The sequence below is a fragment of the Austrofundulus limnaeus genome, unplaced genomic scaffold (assembly GCF_001266775.1).
Source record: "Austrofundulus limnaeus strain Quisiro unplaced genomic scaffold, Austrofundulus_limnaeus-1.0 Scaffold49, whole genome shotgun sequence".
NCBI classification, from domain to species: domain Eukaryota; kingdom Metazoa; phylum Chordata; class Actinopteri; order Cyprinodontiformes; family Rivulidae; genus Austrofundulus; species Austrofundulus limnaeus.
The window spans coordinates 1,490,259-1,510,099 of NW_013952451.1; the positions used below are offsets into that span (position 1 = coordinate 1,490,259).

Here is a 19,841-nt window from a genome sequence, read left to right on the forward strand (position 1 = left end):
TGTGTGTGTGTGTGTTTGTGTGTGTGTGTGTGTGGTTTCACTAGCAATAGCTCAGTGCTTGTTACTGCTGGATACGATATAAATGATTCCTACTGATTGCTAGATAAAAGCCATCCAGTGGATATGAGTCGATAGTGAGTGGATAAAAGCACAGCTTGATAGGAATGATTCAGGCCTCTTAAGCCTAAGTGAATATTGATCAGACTGTTCTAGCTTCAAATTGAACTCTTGTTATATTATATCTTTTGGTAACAGCCACAAGAGCCTTGTCAAACTTATGTCTACAGAGAGGGTCTGTAACAGTTTAAGCTAAGTCTCTGTCAGAGACTTGGCTTAAACTGTTACAGACAATATTATTTGATGCAAATCTTTGTGACAATAAATTCTTTACTTAATCTGCAGCAGTTACCATTGAATATGTTTAATTGTTGTGAGGTAGTGGTGGCAAAAAAAAGATTTTACTCTGATTTTCTAAAATAAACTGTTATTAACATTATATGGTATGAGTCCAGATAAATATGGGGAAACTTATTTTTAGATTGTCTTTGTTGGATGTTTATAGATCTAGTTTACCTCCTATTATCAGTACTCACCACTGTCATCATCAGAATATGACTCAATCAGCTGAACTTTTAGATTAGCCAATGTGTTTTATTTACAGTAGATACATTACTATTACATGTTTCCATGGAAAGTAGGCAGTTATGTGTTTGTGTGTGAGCGTGTTTATCTATATGATATGTCTGTTGGCAAAATATGGCATGACCACTGGATAGATTTGAATGAAACTAAGGACTAGGTCTAAATCTACAACTGATGAACTTTTGAAGTCAGCCTGATTATTGATGGCTGCCACAACTAATCAGTCTTTTCAAACTCAAAAATGGCTATTCAAATCAGTCAGTTTTACACGTACTGAGATGAATATTGGTGTGGTTTTAGCTAATATAACATACAACACACAACACAAACTATTAATTCTAATAGATCATGCAAGATCTTTGTCTAAAACTTTGCCATGAAAGGCAGCAAACAATATACATTATTTTATTAAAATCCACTTCCGTTTTAAATGTGTCTTTCACCTGGATAAAATCCATCTGTAACTGAAGATAACATTATAAGATTTAGCTATTCTCTGTCTTTTAAAAACAAACCAGCAGCAGCATATCTTAATAACTGCCTACTATTTTCCTTGTAGAAATATAGAATAATATTCACTTGCCCCTAAGTTTCACTCTCCACATGGCATAGATAATAGTTGACCAACACTATTTCATCATATTATCTTCTAGCCTCTAAGCTTCACCACTGTTTTGAATGCCAGCTCTTGAGAAGTCAGGAAAATAGCAGAATGATACATTATGTTTGCTGATAAGTTCTTTTGTTTTATGCTCTTTTCTGCTCGTTGGACTTCACTGACTCAGTGAGATTGCAGCAGATGCATTTATGAAAAGGCAGTATCAAAACACAGTATTCATTGTAGATCATGGAAAGCTTTTTTCATCATACTCAATGATACACTTTTGACCCCATGAACCCTCTACCAAGGCACCACATCATTTTAAATAATTGACTTGTCTTAGACTTTCAGTAGTTTGTATATTCTGAAGAAAAAATGTATGACATGATGTAACACTTCCATATGTTGCAATCAATTTTAAAGGGATTAGATGGCTGTCATGAATGTGGATTTTGAAAAAAAAATCTTTAGAAATGCAGAAAGTCACTTTTTTACTCCACACAAAGTTAATTTGTGATAATAAAAAAAATATATTTGAACCTAAGAGTGTTACTGTAATTTAATTTTTCTTGTTTCTAGRCTAATCATATTTTGAATTATGCAACTCTGGAAGTTTCATTCAAAACTTGAGTATTTGTACATGGAATATGTTAAGGATGCACCGATAGGAAAATTTCAGCCGATATCGATATCCGATATAATTATTGCTGTTATGGCTGATAACCGATATTTACCGATATTACACAAACACACAAATTGTTTATATACATACAGTATATGCACAAACACACTTGGGTCTTTTTTGATACTGTAAATAAATGACCAGACGTCTGACATGGCTCTCTACTTCAGTTATTCCTGGCTGTGCAGTGTCAACATCATTATCATGATCAAACAAATACCACTCGACCAACCATCTCCCCTCCCAAAACAAAAACACAAAGCTAAAATGTGGGAAATCAATATCGGACATTAATATCGGCCCAGTTTTACATATTGGACCGATACGATATTCTAAAAAAATCACCAATATCGGCCGATACCGATGTTAATGCCGATATATCATGCATCCCTAGAATATGTGCTATATCTTGTTTGTGGGAGCATTTATATATACTTTTCCCTCCACAGGGTGTGATTGGTGTGCAGCTGGCAGTTACCATGGTAATGGCCAGTGTAATCCAGAAAATTTTACCTCATTATTCCTTTGCAAGATGGCTATTGTGCAGTGGCAGGTAAGGGTAAATCCCTTAGTTTGAGACTTGGCTGTCAATTTCAGTGTAAAGTGTTGTGCAATTTAAAGTGTAACTAACCCCCCGCTTTTGATAGCATAACCCCGCCCCAAGGCAAATTTGAAAAAATGCCAACAAAGTGGGCAGTGCCAAAAGACACTGAGGGGCACGGCCTRAAGTGTGGGGATGAGTGAGGAGGTGTGGCCACAACAAGGGAACGTGACGACTAGCTTAAATTGACAAGCTAACATTTCTGAAAACATACTTTAATGTTCTAAATACGGCTGCACCGATTAGTTGAAATAATCGATGATGTCGATTATGTAAATTTGTCGACGCAGATTTTTTTTTTATCGATTTGCTGTACAGTATTACATAACCACCACATGAATGTTCATGCAATTCCATTTTGGTACCTAAAAGCATCATTGCGACCGTATTTGCATAAGAGTGGTGAGTTTTCCATGCTTGTCCTGAATGCAGCATCGTGCAAGAGCGTAATGACGTCAGCAGCCGCTGCTTCAGTTCAGTCTGAAGCTTGAAAACAAGCCTCGCAGCTCTTGGAGTAAAATTTACCGAACAGACTGCCTCTGAATTATCTGGTGGATTAATTATCTTGTGAACATGACGTTCGCTCGCTCAAAGTAAATAAAGTACCGCCACTTTCTTTATTTCATCCACCATTAAACAGAGACCGGTGTTAGGTCGAGCCACGTTCCCCAATCGGACGGTTCCCCCAGCGTCTCAAACAACAGAGGTGCTTCCCGACACACGTCTGACCTAAAGAGCACAAGCAGCCAACAAGTGATGGACGTGTTTTGGATGTTCAAAATGTAGCTTAAATACCTTTTATTAATTTTAACTGCATCCTCTTTTGTTTATTTGATTTAAACTTATTTGCCTTCCATGGACCTCCATCACACATTTTTCTAGTGGGGAAATAACATCAATAGAAATATGTGGAGCTGGATTTTAATTTGTGCGATAAGACAAAACAGTCTTGTTGTTTTCAACAGTTTTCACCTTRAAGAAATAAGTTACACAACTGACGTTTCAATACATAGAGTTGGATGTTGTTTTGATTGATCTTGCACTATATTTCTTTTAGTTGAATTTTTATGCTTTGGTTGAGATTTTATGTTGATGTTAAATCTTTTAAGCTTTTTTTGTTAAAGAATTGACTCTAGAGTGCATATTTTGTGTCCATGAAAAAACTATTACAGAAAATATTACAATATTAAAGAACTGCTCTTGTTAATTTGATGAAACCATTTTAAATATCCAGTGCACTCACATCAGAATAACTTTTAGATTTGTTGTTAGAATAATAGATTAATCGAAAAAATAATCGTTAGATTAATCGATTAGAAAATAATCGTTTGGTACAGCACTAGTTCTAAAGAAATTAAAGTATTTTGTAAAAAGTTACATTTTATGACTTACATGCAATCTCACATTTAGCTGTTAMAAACTAGCATGTAAGTTCAGGCAACATACTGGTAAAAAGTGATTTTGGTCCAAAACAGAACAAAAATATATGTATTTTTTTCCATTTGCATTTGGTTCAATGTTTCATTTAAAATTCCCAAGACAACTCAGTCCCGAACTGACAAGTGTTCTGTCCCCCCGAATATTTCAGGACATGAGACTCACGACCGCAGCCTCGGCTGGGCTCCGTCTGTCCCACCAGCCCTGGACAGCATCACACCACCTCGGGCAGCAGAGGTGGTCAGGCAGCCTGACGTGAAAAACCCTGCACTGTGGAGGTTCTGTGTTAACAAAGCCTCCGGTTCTCCTATAGAGCCTCATATTAGTCATAAAACACACTGAATTAACTTACTTAGAGATCCTTTTTGTGGTTCAATATTTTTTTTAAACAAACCATAAACTTGCCGTGTCACGTARTTTAGATCAGGACGAAAAAGTGACCGGCGATCCAATCCAACCGGACATATTTTAATTACCGTTTAATGTGATCCCCGTTTTAATTTAATCCTCGCAGCTATAATGCTGTTCCTAATTTCACACAGACTTCAGCCTTTTTTAGCTGTCTTGGGGACCCTCACCTATGGATGTATTGGAGCAACCTCCAGCAGCAGAAGCTGCTCGATAAATTAGCAGGAGCAGCTTGAAGAGCTGATCGTGAACATGCAGCTGACATCCACRTCTTTTTTCCATCACCACCTCGTGTTAAGTTTTTCCTCCTCCCGCTGCCTGCTCCAGTGGGGGTTGCTCTTCACCTTTATAGCTTTCATTCTTTCTTGAACAGGGTAAGGCTGTGGTAGTGAGCTAAATAGTACTAATAATAATAGTATATGTCACTGGACTGTGGAGCCGTGTGTATTTTGGCCTGATCTAAATACTGTGACGTACAGCAACTTTGTAGTTTGTTTAAAAAAGTATTGAACCACAATAAGGGTCTCTAAGTAAGTTAATTCAGGTTGTTTTATGGCTGATAGTCAGATGTCCATGCCTCGAGCTGTGGGTTCTCTGTTTACACACAGAGTAATTACTGCTATCATCATCATTGTAGGGATGGGTACCTTTGACATTTGAATGGATTCGGGACCAATATCCGGTACCTGGGAATTGGTACCGGTACTTAACGGTACCAATTTTTGGTACTTTGTTTGTGTTTGTTTTTTTAATAAGAAACTTTTTTTAACATATATCTCAATATATATTATTTAACAAATATCAAGACAACATCCAACTCTTTGTATTGTAACATCAGTTGTTTAACTAATTTCTTTAAAGTGAAAACTCTTGAAAACAACAAGACTGTTTTGTCTTATTGCACAAATTAAAATCCAGCTCCACATATTTCTATTGATGTAATTTCCCCCGCTAGAAAAATTGTGTGATGGGGTCCATGGAAGACAAATAAGTTTAAATTAAATAAGCAAAAGAGGATGGAGTTAAATAAATAAAAAGTATTCAAGCTACGTTCAGAACCAAAACGCTCCCAACGCTTCAAGTTGGCTGGTTGTGCTCTTTCAGGTCAGACGCGTTCGGACTGTCGGGAAGCACCTCTGTTGTTCTCCTCTGCCTGTCTCTGTTTAATGGCGGATGAAATAAAGAAAGTGGCTGTACTTTATTTACTTTGAGGAAGCGAACGTTGTGCTCACAAGATAATTAATCCACCAGATAATTCAGAGGCGATCTGTTCAGTGAGTTTCACTCCAGGAGCTGCGAGCTGCGAGGCTCGCTTTCAAGCTACGCCGAACTCTACTGAACCAGCGACTGCTGACGTCATTACGCTCTTGCGTGATGCTGCATTCAAGACAAGCATTGAAAATCCCCCACTCTTACGCCAATACGTAAATGGTAAATGGACTGTACTTGTATAGTGCCTTTGTACGCAACCAGGATACTCAAAGCGCTTCACCCTACTGTCTGTGTCCTCATTTACCCATTCACACAGCACTCTACCAGATCTCCTACAAAGCTAAAATGTACAATCAACTATGGAGACTAATCAGTGCCAATCACATTCATACACTGATGGGACATGCATCAGAGGCATTGGGGTTACCGTATTTATTCAAGTATAATACATAAAATTAAATCCATTAAATCATCTATAAAGTTGGGGGGTAGTATTATACTCGGATAAGTATTTTTACTTGTGTATTTTAACTGAAATATCGGCTTCATTCAGTCCGGAAATGAGACCGTGTCATAAAAAGCAGTTGAAATTAGCTTACCTCTGGCACTCCTCCGTGCTTCAGAGCGAGATAGTAACAGATCCAAGCAGGTGACATGATGTGAAAGAAGGGAGAGTGGGGGGGGGTGGGGTGGCAGTCCTGCACCTTAGTAATGATAACGAACTAATGACATTGGCGTGTGACCGAGCCGCTCCCCAAACAACAACAAACACATGTTCGTCTGTAATGGCTGCCATCTACCGGTGTTTGTGTTCATATTATACATGATATCGTACTATATAAGAATAAATACGTAAGTATCTTGCCCAAGGACACAACAACTGAGACAGCTGGAACGGGGGATGGAGCCAGTGACCTTCCGGTTCCAGGACGACTCCCCTAACCACTCTGCCACAGCCGCCCCAGACAATACAGTTGCAATGATGTGTTTAGGTACCGACAGAATTCGGTCGGTACTTATAAAAGTATATAAAAGTATCGAATTCGGTACCCATCCCTACATCAATGCTATCACTATTCCCACTCCTTAACCTCTGCATGGGCATCTCTCTGACCAAGATGCTTTTATACTCGAACACTTGGTGCTGTGACGTCACACGGCACAAGTAACGTCACACAGCACAGTTTGAACGAATAGCAAAATTCAAATGTAGTATTCATAATTAAATCCGAAGAGAGCAGCACAAAGATGTTTTTAGACCAAATATTTTAGATTTAAACAATTTTAGATGAAACTGTTTTAGTCATAAATAGAAAGGCATTATTACCCTTGAAGCACAATTTAGACAGTTTATTCAACAAAAAGTTGGTTTTGGGGTAAGTTACTCTTTAATAAGTGCCTCAGTAGAGTGAACAGCCTGTCCCTTAGCTCAGACAAATACCACAATCAATCTATCCACAGTTTCTGGCAGTATGTAAACAACAACAGCATATTTATTACTGCAATACACCATTTGAGCTGCCAAACTGAAGTGGTCTTCATATAACTGGATTTGAATCCGAACCATACTATTTTGGATTGATTTGTTTAATTAGATTATATATTGGGCTGCATAATCAAATTTTAATTGAGGCCTATCATTTTGTGAGATGATTTTTGATGGAGATTTGCATTATATAAAACATTAAATTGCTCAATTTAGCTTCAGTTTGACTTTTACCTCTATGTCAACAATGTTCAGCTTCATTTTGTACTGGGATTTTTTTAATTTTTGTTATGTATTTTGTCTATATAAACATGTTAATTTTTTTGTTCACAGTCTACGGTGGTATCAGCACCCTACAGAAGATGAGTTGAGGAACTTGGCTGGGAAACAAAAAGGACAGAAGAAAAAAGACAGGTAAGGCTATTTAGTGGTGGGTGGGTACTGCAAAGGCCCAGAGGAGGAATAAAGGCGCAAAATTCATCAAAGGGAAAAAATATGGGGGGCATACATTTAACACGGACCAATGACAAAACATGGCATATCAATGAAATTATGTTTGGTGCTTAGTGGCTGTTTGAAATGCGAAGACAGGAGAGTCTGTTTTTTTTTTTTTTTTTCTACTCGTTTTGTTTCTTCATGGCCTGTCCACTGGAGTTCAAAGCAATGCATCTCAGAAGTGGAATTTAAGAAAATTGCTCCTGTGTTTTGGAGCGGTTCTTCTTTTTTTTCTCTTTTTTTTATCTATTTCAGGAAATGGAAATATAAAAGACTTGAATCCACTCTGAAGTGAAAGCTACCAAAACAACTGAATATTTTCAATGTGGTTGTATTCCAAGCTTTTATTTTGTAAGATGATTCTCCTGTAAGACAACTTTGCAATTTAAGTTGCTCGTCACTTTTAATGTTACAAAAGCAAGTTGAACAATGTGCGTAACCGGTCAATTTTATTCTATTTGTTTGTATTTCTTCTTTAATGTGAATTTAAATAAGAGTCATACTCTGAAGCTAATCATTACTGTTTCAAATAGTAACTCTTACCCTGTATGAGGCAGGTCAAATCTCTGCAGCACCACATGCTCGATAATTCCTTAAAGAAAAAGATGAACCACTGTCCTTTTCAACTCATGCCCTGCGACTCTATTCCTTTTGTAAACCGACTGACTCTCTCTGTCAGAGGTAAAGATAATCCTCTTTTTTGTTACTGCCAGGTGTCTTTGAGACGAAATGTGTCCAGGGCACACTGGGCCTAAAAATCTCAAAGGGGCATTGTTATTCTGATTTTAGCACACATCAATTTTCTTTTCACCTGCTGTTAGTATTGCCCATTTTGGTATAAAAATATCAAGTAGAGTATATAATTAGAAACTAGAGGCCACTGATTTCCTTAAATTTGGGAGATCAGAGATCGGCTGATACTTGGATAAGATGGGTGAAAAAGATAGGCTTCTCATCCAGCTCTGCAAAGGTCTGAAAATCAGCCACTGTCCCATTTTGCTCTGCTGTGAGTACTACCTAACGTCTATTTAAAACAAGTTTGTATTGTTTCAAGGGTAATGTTCAGTGTTTTTATTTAGAACATTGGATGTGTATTGTGACCTTTATAACTTGACAGTATCCGTTATTTAAAAAGTCTGTATGGGCCAGAATCTAAATTGGCAGGTCAGACTTTTTCAAGATCAGTGATCACCCAGAAAAAAATAGATTCTGAATCTTTGTAAATGAGAATCACAATCCTGATGTGAATCGATTCTTTTGGTACACCCTTACTAACTCTTCACTGGGTCAAATGATGCTGTGATTTCAAGTGAAGCTCTTAAACCATAATAAATTACTTGAGATTCCAATTACTTGAATGTGTTTATCTTTTAAAAGAATAGTTGTACTTTCTAGTTTTAAAGAGGTGTGCTGTTAAAAGCTATTTTCAGTTTGTTCGGTAACTGACTGTAAAAAGTTAATTTCTAATATTTAGAACTAGGTCAATTCAAAACTAAATTAACGACACAATTAGGCTTAACACATCCATTGCTCACTGGGTAATTACTTGTGACCATTAGGTCAGGAGCAACATTGTATAGCAACATTGTTTAAAAGTGGCATTTTTAAATGCATTTTAACGCATTTTAAAACTTTATTTTTAACCTAATGTGGTTGCATCAAAACAGTTTTTTTTAATCTCCTTGAACTTGTTTTCTTCTTTGTTTATTGATGATTTTTTTCATCTATTTCTAGGAAGTATAATGGTCACATAGACAATAAGCCATTAACTGTTCCAAAGGACATAGACCTGCAGCTGGAGACGAAATGCATCACAGAAGTCGACACTTTAGGTATACGACTAATAAAGAAAATGACCATGTATTTACACTTTATGAAGTTTGTACACAAGGTTCCATTTAGAATCCGTTATAATTAACTGTTTTGATTTATGTTTTGTTTGTCCTCAGCATTGTATTACTTCCCGGAGTTCCAATGGCTCGTAGATTTTACAGTAGCAGCGAGTGTYGTCTATCTGATAACAGAACTTTACTACAGTGTGGCTCAGCCCTCTGGAGAGATGAACATCAGTGTGGTCTGGTGCCTACTTGTGCTCGCCTTTGTTATGTATCCTTACTTCGGTCACTCTTTACATATTGGGTGCAGTTTATTTTTTTTTTTGCTGTTGTTTTTTTTTCTTTTCCAACAGTGCTGTTTTTTATTTAATTTTTTTGTTTGTTTGCTATTTTTTTCTTGTAAACTTGTTTTTAAATTTGTAACACTGACGTTGCATATGCAATGTAAGCTGGTGCAAATGGTAGTTTCTGCTGAACCTTCTGTGTATTCATATATCTCACTTTCATGCTCTGTGGTTTATATGCAGAAGGTTAATTTGTTTTTGTCTATAACAGAGATCAAATAATTTCAGTTTGCGTGTATGCAGCAGTGCTGGTGAGAGAGGCAATCTCACCATTGCATTTACAGTATCTTCCATCTGTTATTTTTTTTTAATGCTGAATGATGGTTAAATAACATACTTTATCCTTGCCACTGCCCAAAGGGATCAATCTTTCCAGTTCTAATGCTTGGACCTGGCTCACCGTGGTCAAATGGGGTGTCATTTTCTGCCTGCGTTGCAGATTGGAGGTCCAATTTTCACAGACCCAACTGACTGATTTGCTTGACGGAAAGGACAGACTGGGAAACTGATAAAATGGGACCATAAAGATGAGGAATATGTTGGTCCAATATATGTGTTAATGGAATGCTTGATTTCTGTTTTCCCATTTCAGCTTTGATGGCATGTTGAACACACTTGCCCTGGAGATCAGCTCTACTGCTCTGTTAACCTTTTGCTAATATCAAAGGAACACTGAGATATCTCAAGTGTTGGAATTTATTGGTATTTACCTCTCATTTTTTATCATTTTTATATACAGTATAGCTCACCTTCAAGCTACTGTATGTGCTGGTTCTTGCTTTTCCAGGGGATGTTTATGTAGTACACCTGTTTCTTTACTGCAGTTAATTGATTTTGGAAAAATAATAATAATTCTTTATTCTTGATTGGGATTAAGATGACATAAATTAATGTTGCAGWATCTGAGAGCTTTATCTCTGTTGTGATTAGTTCAAAGTAGAAATTCTAAAGAGAAAACAGTAACGTTCTGCAAATATTTTGTTGTCCATTCAGGCTGCCTCTAAGTTATTTCCTTAACACTGTCCCTTCAGTAAGTCGCTTTTCTCCCTAACGGCCCACTACTTCAAGCTGGAGGAAGGAGGAGAACGCTCACTCTGTATTACATTTGCTTTCTTTTTTTTTGTCAAAGCCATGGCCATTCTTATTGTCACTGAAAACTACCTGGAGTTTGGTCTTGAAACAGGTCAGTGCTCACAAATCACATTTACACAAAGATGACCTCCTTAAACTTTTCTGGCTGCAGTGAGTCACTGTTGAACGTTTTATTTTTAGGTTTTGCCAACTTTTCTGACAGCGCTCAACAATTTTTGGACTATCAGGGCCTGGAGTCACAGTAAGTTTGATGATTAAGACAGATGTCTGACATGGGTGGAATAGTGGCTGGGAGGAAAATGTGCATAGAATTTTCTATTTAAATATAATTTGTTCTATTTGTAAAATGTTTATACCAATGTGGAAAAAGTCTATTGATTTTTGACAACAAAATGTTGAGATGTTTCAAACATTAGTCATGAAAATATAAATGAGGGCTGGCCACAAATGTAGTTCAAAAACATTCTCTCTTTCCTTTTATTAAGACACATTCAACCATTATTATTGTTATTATTATTATTATTTTTAGGCTCATTCACTGTCCATGGTGCTGATCAGTCAAACAATGAAAATGTTAAATTTAATTAGAATGATTTTTTTATTTTAATCCACACAACCGGGCTAACACATTTTTAACAGGTTTATGTATAAATATGTTTTGAAGCAAAATAGTTTGCATAGTAAAGTTACTAACTGTAGTAATAATAGGCTTTTAGAAATGGTAACAAACCGTACTCTGAGAGAGTCACATCCTGTGTCCGTCTTCCAGCAGATTTGTAGCCTGCAGGTGTTCAAGTCAGCGTCTCCATACCTCAGCATTAAAAATGTCCTGGCTGATAACCTGCTGAACACCTGCTGGGTTGTAAAGCATGCAGCTTGACACTGAAATTTTACAGACCTTTTTCTCTCATGGAAATGGCTTTTCAGCACACCAAGTGGTCACTTAATTGTGTCTTAAACTGTTGTCTGCTTGTCATGCTTATTTAACAACAATAATTATGTTCTTGATATAGCTGAATATGCACGTGTTTATATTCAGTTAGGATTCAAGATAATGTTGGTTGGTTATTCTTGTGGAAAAATGTCCACCTTTGTTGGTACTTATGTTCGAAGCTTACTTTAATTTGTCCTTAATTAGTCTGTTCTAATGCCTTTTCTTTTTCTCAGGGGTCCCATATCTAAACTCACTTTCAAGCTGATTCTGGCCCTGCTCTGTTCTCTGATTGGAGCATTTTTAACCTTCCCTGGCCTACGGCTTGCCCAGATGCACTTAGATGCACTCAATTTAACCACAAACAAAATTACACAGTGAGTTTCTTTTTTGCCTTAATGTTTTTCACCTACAAGATGACACATTTATGTTTAAATAAGTATATTCTATGTCTTCTTTACCTTTTAATAAAACAGATAAAAAGCTTTGTAGAAATATACTTACATTTTTTAAACAAAAGTAAGATGAGTTGTAATACTGCTAACCATTAGTGTTCTTAAACAATGATTTAATTTAGTTTTTAATGTGAATGTTGGACTCTAGGAAATTTTAACTTAGAAATTGTAAATTGCACACAATGCATCACTGCTATGTTTGAAATTTAGATTTCCAAAGAACAGTTAAATCACATGAAATACTGGAACAAATTACCAAAAATCCAGGAATGAGCAGCTGGAGTCACTTGTTAAGAATGTTTGAACAGTAGCTTTTCTATAACTGTTATCATTGAATTAATCTTTTTAGGATTTAATGGATTTATTCGAGTTTTGTCATATAAAAACACACATTTTCAAACTAATCCAGCATACTTGTGTATCTCTATTGATAACATGAAATACTTTACACTTAAATTTTAATATAATGTACTTGCCTCAAACTTTCCTGGGTATGTCAGACACAAGAGAACATCTTTACATGACGACTTCTTTRGCTTGGTCATATTTCTATTTCAGAGCTCACAGGGTGGTACAACTCTGGCCAAGATAGGGGATGCCAGGCAATGAGCGCACTGCATTCACATAATCCACTTTGGCATAGCAGGCTCTTTGAAATGGCTTCCTTTTCCATTTCCACTCATAAATGCCATGAGCTTACACCTTCAGACCCTGTCACTTAGTGGGATTATTTTCATGCCCTTCCAAATGTGCAACTTGGTTGTATTCTCAGCTGTCATGGGGACGGTTGCACTGATTAAATAACTAAATGTTATCTTCAAAATGAAATAAAATGTTAATGATTATAGTCAGGCATAATAAATCGTGACACCTCCAAAGAAGTATCAAAGCAGTGATTGCTTGCCTTTTTATTTTATTTAAAATTTTTCACCTTATTTTTTTCTTAGGATTCTGCTTCATATCAACTTCCTGTCCCCTCTCATCATGGTCCTGCTCTGGGTGAAACCTATTACCAAGGACTACATAATGAATCCCACTCTGAGAAAAGAAAGTGTGCCTTTGTAAGTAAAAAATTTCCTGTTCATACTGCTTAATGTCATTCAGTGTACCTTTTTTATTTTTTTTATTTTTTTTACTCTTAAGAATAACTCTGTGTACTGTTGGAATTGTAATTGTCTAACTTACAAACTGAGCTTCATTAACAAAATTGAATTCTGTAGAATTGCAAGTAAAAACAACTAACAACATAAAGATGAATGTAGCTAGTTTTTTTTTTTTAGAGACAGTGGTAGATGGGTGATCAGTGCTGCAATCTCATATTCGTGAGGCCACAGGTTCAAGCCTAGATTGTCAGGAAGGGCAAAAAAAAGGAAGGGCATCTGGAATAAACTATTGCCAAATCTTTCCTGCAAGTTTTTATTCAGCCCAAYCAATATTAGGTGTATGGGCATATTTTGTTTCCCACAGTTATGTGGGTGATGGAAACATGGACTGACTGCAGCAGGAAGCCTGACTTTATCACCCTGTGAGGTTAGCAGTTAAGTGTTGATATGTCAGCATCATTATAGAAATGTAAACAAACAGGTAACATACGTACAAGAATTTAATTTACATTGGTGCAAACAGATAAACATCCTGCTCATAAATAGTGACATACTTGAATGAATTGTCTTTTCTCTATCATCTATATTATTCTTGGTTCTAATATGGCATTTTTCATTTGTTGTTTAAAGTCTGCCACATATTGAACTTTCTTTTGCCATTGACACTGACTTATATCATCAAGGTCAAACCTGATTAAGTTTAATTTCATGTTACAATACCCCCTTTTCACCTTTTTATGCCTCAATTTCACCCTCTCCTGCCTTCTCCTCTGAGCTGTTTGTGGCTCTTCTGCTTTCGTCATCTTTCCTTTCTGTCTCTGCTTACCATCCAGATGATACTTACGTGGGGTGCTGAGTTTGTGGACCAGAAAAAAACTGTCATCCTTTTTCATTTCTCCTCTCTTATTCCCGCATTTCCATTATCGCCAGGATGACTGAACAGACGTACGATACGTTGCGGTTATGGGTTATTATACTGATGTGTATGCTCCGGCTCGCCATGATGAGACATCACCTGCAGGCCTACCTCAACCTGGCACAGAAAGGTGTAGTCCAGATGAAGAAGGAAGCGGGACGGATAAGTACTGTTGACCTGCAGAAGATGGTGATTATATAATTTTTTACTATATCAAAGTTTCTTTGTACTTTTCTATACTGTTTAGTACAGTGATTTTCAACCTGGAGTCCCCATCCTCTTTATGAGGGCACCAAAATCCTCAATTAGAAGCATGAACCAAGATTGTTACAACTGTTTAAGTATGGGCTTTTAACCACAGATTGAACCTACTGCATAGTGAAAATATTAAAAGTTTAAACTGTCAACTTTAGTATTTTCTTCATATCAATTTATATTTATCACACTCCAAGTTCATAAATGTTTAGTATAGAGTGTGTCTTTCTTTTTCAAGTGTAATAAAATGAATTTCTGCTGAGCATTTAGTTTGTGCTTAAGTACTTAGTGTGCTGTCAGATTTAGTTTTAGAACAGTTATTATAAATGCCTTTTTTTCCTTTTAAAATAAAACGTTATTCAAACTAACACTGACCCAAAATCCATGTTACTTTATATTTTCAGGACTCTCCAGCATATTTTAACATTTAGAGTAGAAGATATTTTTAGTGACATGCTTCTTTTGTCCAGGTTGCTCGTGTTTTTTACTACTTGTGTGTAATCGCACTACAGTATGTGGCACCCCTGGTGATGTTGCTACATACAACTTTGCTGCTAAAAACCTTAGGTGAGTCACTAATCAGTGTTTATTGTTTTCTGTTTAGAATATATATATTTTTGTTTGATAATGCCAAGTCATTTCTGACCTTTGCTTCTCTTATACCAGGTGGTCACTCCTGGTGGGTCAATCCCCAAGAAGACCTGCCGTGCATCCAAGAAATGAACTCTGATTCTGTAGTGGGGGCAGAACCAGTTGCATCCTCACAACCAGCTTCAGTGGTTGAAACAGGAGCTCAGGCATCAGTAGTTCAACTTTCAATGGCTCTTGGTGGCCTGCGGACAGTTTTTAGCCCCTTACTTTTCCGGGGCCTTTTCTCCTTCTTCACTTGGTGGATTGCTGCCTGTCTTTTTTCCACCTCACTTTTTGGCCTCTTCTATCATCAGTATCTTATGGCAGCATAGCATCAACAATCCAAGAGTGGCATTCACCCCACCCCCACAGTTCTACTGTGTATTGATTGTGGTCAAAAAGAACATAATGGGGGGCAACATAGGCCTACCAGTGACTCTATTCCAAAGCTTCCCCTTCCCCTAATCTGTGACCACCTCAGACTGATCAGATCATATCATCAGAACTCTTGTTTTTCGTTCCAGCGCTTCCTCCTCAGATGACTGTGAACTCTGGTTGATGGTTTTACATTTACAACCTTGGGTTTTCTTATTTGTGCTGCAAATGTTTTAAGCCACAAGACAACCATAAAGACGTGTCATTACTGAATTAGCAAAACAACATAGAGCGTCTGTTTTTTCAGAGGTCGCCTCAGCCAGCAAAATTGCACTGGGAAGTGTCATTTTATGTCGGGTGTCCTTCCTGATGCAATTGAACCTGCTCCAAGATTCTGTACAAATTTTATATGGTAAAGCACTCAAAGATGCTTGTCACAATTAATTGTTAAAATGTTGTCTATCAGTTCTCTTAGGTCTGCATTTTTTTTTCTTTTAAGCCAACAGGAAAGCTCAAATAATGTTGTTGGTTCACAAAGAAGTAACAACCGTCTGTCTAATCCATTAATATTAATAGTTTCTGATTTGTAATACCTTCAACTTAAAAAAAAGTGCAGCTTCATACAGATGTAGAACATTTTAAATGTCAGTTTCCAGTGGGAGGGAATGCAGCTTTTAGAAACGACACTCACCACAAACTTCTTCAAGTCTGGCCACATGCAGTCAAAGGTCTTGAAATTGAGCACAGACTGTATTCCAGGCTGTAACAAAGTATATTTTTATCAATATGTTGTTGAAGTTAATTTTGGTTGCAATATTTTCATCATTGTAGTCTGACCTCACACCTCAGTGGGTATTTGTTTTGTGTTCAATACGGCTGTCTGCCCAACTTGGTGAATTCTTGCATTTGTTTCTTACTAAAGATTTTACAGTTTTTGGCCTGTTTTCTCTCAAATATCTTAACCTGTTGTGTTGAGGACCAGGGAGTCTGTTTCTGGGAGGACAGTGTGTCAGTCTACAGATAATTCTCAGGATGGCTGGCTGGGAAGGCACTGTGATCTTAAATGAAGGTTTAAGAAGTGGGGAGGAATGAGAGCTGTATTTGCAAAGAGCAAGAAGAGATGATTTCTAACTTGACTTGAAGTTTGAGTTTAACTGAGCTTGCCATAGAGGACAAACGTGGATTTTACAATAGAAGATGTATTTGTTGTTTCATGTTTTATGGTTTAAACTGAGCCATTTTATTGTAAGAATTCTAAGTTGTTGTTGAGCAGCAACTTTGACTCAAAGGGAGGACAGTGAGTCAGGCTCAGTCAGGGTTTGCGCTGGTGTTTGTGTGTCTGTCTGCAGGCATGTGATCTCTGCTGTACGTCAGATGTAATCTGAAAGGGCATTGTGATCAAAAGACGTCGGCTGCTGTTAGAATACCACCTTTATGTTCTGCAGAGGTTTTATTATTATTTTTGAGAAGATCAAATAGTGCATTTATAGAAAGTGAATTTTAAAATAGTGCCAAGTGAATCTCTTAACCCTGCTCTCGGATGATTTTGGTTCATTTCTGCAGCCTTCAGTTTTCTGTAGAACCAAGAGGGAATCAGCAGTTCTGGTTCACACAAGGACATTATCTGCTGAGTTTTTCAATCCTGTCATTGACGGAGAAATATACGCACAAATTGTGATTGTGTTGATGACCCTCTGGTCAGCATGACTGTTCAGTGTCATTAGGATTTTAAAAGTACATGATGCCAGATTAATTACAGATTACACAATGTCTGCGTTTCTGGTCTAACAAGCTGCTGTTTTACCTGTTGTGTAATCCAGCTGGAATTTGTAAATTCCATTTGTGAGTTTGTACACAACACAAAAAGTCCAGCAGCACCATATCACCATTTCTATACTCCCAGTTTTGAAAGTCTTAGCTTTAGTTTGTATCTGTTTGAAACAATGGAGAATATGCACATGGTGAATGTATCAATCCTGCCTAACTTTTAGAATATTTTCTTTATGAATTGAAAAGTGATTTATTTGTTTGCATTGATTTAACACCCCTCATCCCTGCACTTAATGACTGTATTTAATTTGTTTTTGTTCTTTTTTAAACACAATCTAATTTGTCCTAATGACTATTTTCATGCATTGATTTATCTGTTTTTGTTTTTTTTTTGTATTTATTGTGTTGAGGCCTGTAAACATTTCTAATTTTATTAGCTGACAGTTTATTTTGTTGTTGGAGTGCATGATGGCTAAAATCACTTTTTTAAAATGTGTTTGACAAATCAGTTGGAGATTATTATTTTCATTATTGGTACATTTTGGATACTTTTAATAGTTTGGAACTTCTTTTAATAATTTATTGGCCTGTTAACAGACTTACTTACTTTTTTTTTACAGTTTACCACTGAAAGTGTTTATCACTCATTGTTGGGTTCACAAAGTAAATTAAAATAACATTGTTCTTTCTTGTATTTATTTCTGTTTTAGATTTATGTCTTAAATAAATTATGTTCTTTGTCAGTTTTGTTTGTTTTCCTGGCCGTTTCCTGTGAGAAGATAGATTCAGTCACAAGACAGTTTAACGTGCTTTTATTTTGAAAAATCCAAAGCCGTGACCTTTAAAATGTTGTTTTTATCTTTTTAAAAATAGCTTTTGTTGCTGTTTTCCTAAGGATAAACACTTTAGGCTTTACACCTTAACATTTGTAGCAGGATAATCAAACAATAGATCAAGTGTGGATGTTAAATATAACATATTAACTATTCATAATATTCACAAACATCATACAGATCAAAATGTACAGAATATTATGGAATAATCTATTTGTTCTTGCAGTTGTGTAATCCCTCTTGTGACAAATTATACACACAAAAGTCCGACAATGATGTTTGAACATAGCTGGTGCTTTTACACCAATGCAAAATAGTTTGAAGTGGATTTCTGTGGAGTGTTTATAAATAGTTAATATTTTACCTTCAAATGATTTAAGTTTAAAGAATTGTAAAAAAATAATAATTGTCAAGCTAAAGGCTTCTGAGAAGATGGCTAATGTAAGAAAAGATTACAGTCATTTTGAACAACTGAAGGCTCCAAAATGCTATAGTTGATCAAACAAGTTTTGTATTGTGTTCTTACACAACATTACTTTAGCATTAAATTTTGCTACTGACTGGCTACACTTAAGATGATTCATTTTCAGTTTGTGTTTTCTTGCAACATACAGCAGAAAGTGTTCCACTCTGGTGAAAAACTGTAGAGTCATTGCAGTGTGACGTCATGGGCACACACTGTGTTTCCTCAGTTTCCCAATGGTAAGCAAAAGACCACAATGTAGAACTGTAGTAGTGCATGAAATGTATGGAAAAGTCTGAGAAATGAATGCAAACAATCAAATTGCTTTACAAGTTCTTGTGCATTTGTACACAAAAGTTTGTTACAAACTTGAGCGCTAATTCGTATAGATTTACTGAAGAGGTGCCAAAGCTGAATTTGTAAACCATTAGGTGCTGAGACATCAGTGGCTCATAAAAACTGTTAGATCTTGTCAATGTCACCTATTGCCTACAAATATATTTTCATTTGACATTTTTTTTTATAATTATATATACTTCTGGTGTTTATGAGTAAGTCCTACACAATTTCAACAAAAGCAGTATGTGGCAGTCGAACTGCTTCTGCCTTTTTTGTACTGGAAAAAGTTGAGTGAAATACACAATCATCAGTGAAAATCACTAAGCATAAAAAAAACTCAGTGGCACTGATGACAAATCCATCCTTCTTGCCAAGGCACACTTAAAACTTCTCTATGTAAATAACAAATGCAAACATGATGTGTAAAAGTTTTAGGATAAATTCATGAAATGTTTGAGTGGTTTTAAAAAAGCACGTGTTAATTCTTGAAGGGATCCTGCTTTGAACAGCTAATAGCCTGATGCCCCCATGAGAGACCATTCGGACCACTGTCTGCTGCAGGTAAAATGAAACTTCATTATGAATTTTCTATAAAACTCTCCACAAAAATAGAAATGTAAAAAAATGTAGTTGTATATGGTTTCACTACAAGAATAATTGTTTTGTGGTAAGTTTTTGTCCTGGAATTCATGTCAGCATGTACTGGAAGAATAAATACAGCGCTGCTGTGAAATGCACGTCTTGTACCCAGTGATTTAAAAAATGTCCTTTTAGATGTCTACTTAAGGCCTTACCTCGAACACATAGATCTTATTTCTATGTTTATGGTAGTGTTACACTGTAGAGCTTTTCCAATAGCTGCCTTTTAGATCTTCAAGGTCTCAAACACAAATAAAAACAGTTAGTTTGGAAAATTAAATAAGTATTATGGTCTAC

General features: G+C 36.4%; 1 protein-coding gene across 1 annotated transcript in view; it reads left to right on the forward strand.

Annotated features, from left to right (window-relative positions):
- Nucleotides 1-17,605, forward strand: part of tmem161b (transmembrane protein 161B) — a 22,430-nt gene extending 4,825 nt beyond the window's left edge. Inside the window, exons 2-12 of the mRNA XM_014008386.1 lie at nt 2,375-2,478; nt 7,403-7,483; nt 9,299-9,396; nt 9,514-9,670; nt 10,775-10,926; nt 11,016-11,076; nt 12,003-12,143; nt 13,169-13,282; nt 14,255-14,429; nt 14,966-15,062; nt 15,162-17,605. Coding sequence (XP_013863840.1) covers nt 2,375-2,478; nt 7,403-7,483; nt 9,299-9,396; nt 9,514-9,670; nt 10,775-10,926; nt 11,016-11,076; nt 12,003-12,143; nt 13,169-13,282; nt 14,255-14,429; nt 14,966-15,062; nt 15,162-15,457 — 1,476 coding nt within the window. The 3' untranslated portion in view covers nt 15,458-17,605. The remainder of the gene's footprint in view (nt 1-2,374; nt 2,479-7,402; nt 7,484-9,298; nt 9,397-9,513; nt 9,671-10,774; nt 10,927-11,015; nt 11,077-12,002; nt 12,144-13,168; nt 13,283-14,254; nt 14,430-14,965; nt 15,063-15,161) is intronic.
- Nucleotides 17,606-19,841: the final 2,236 nt, after the last annotated feature.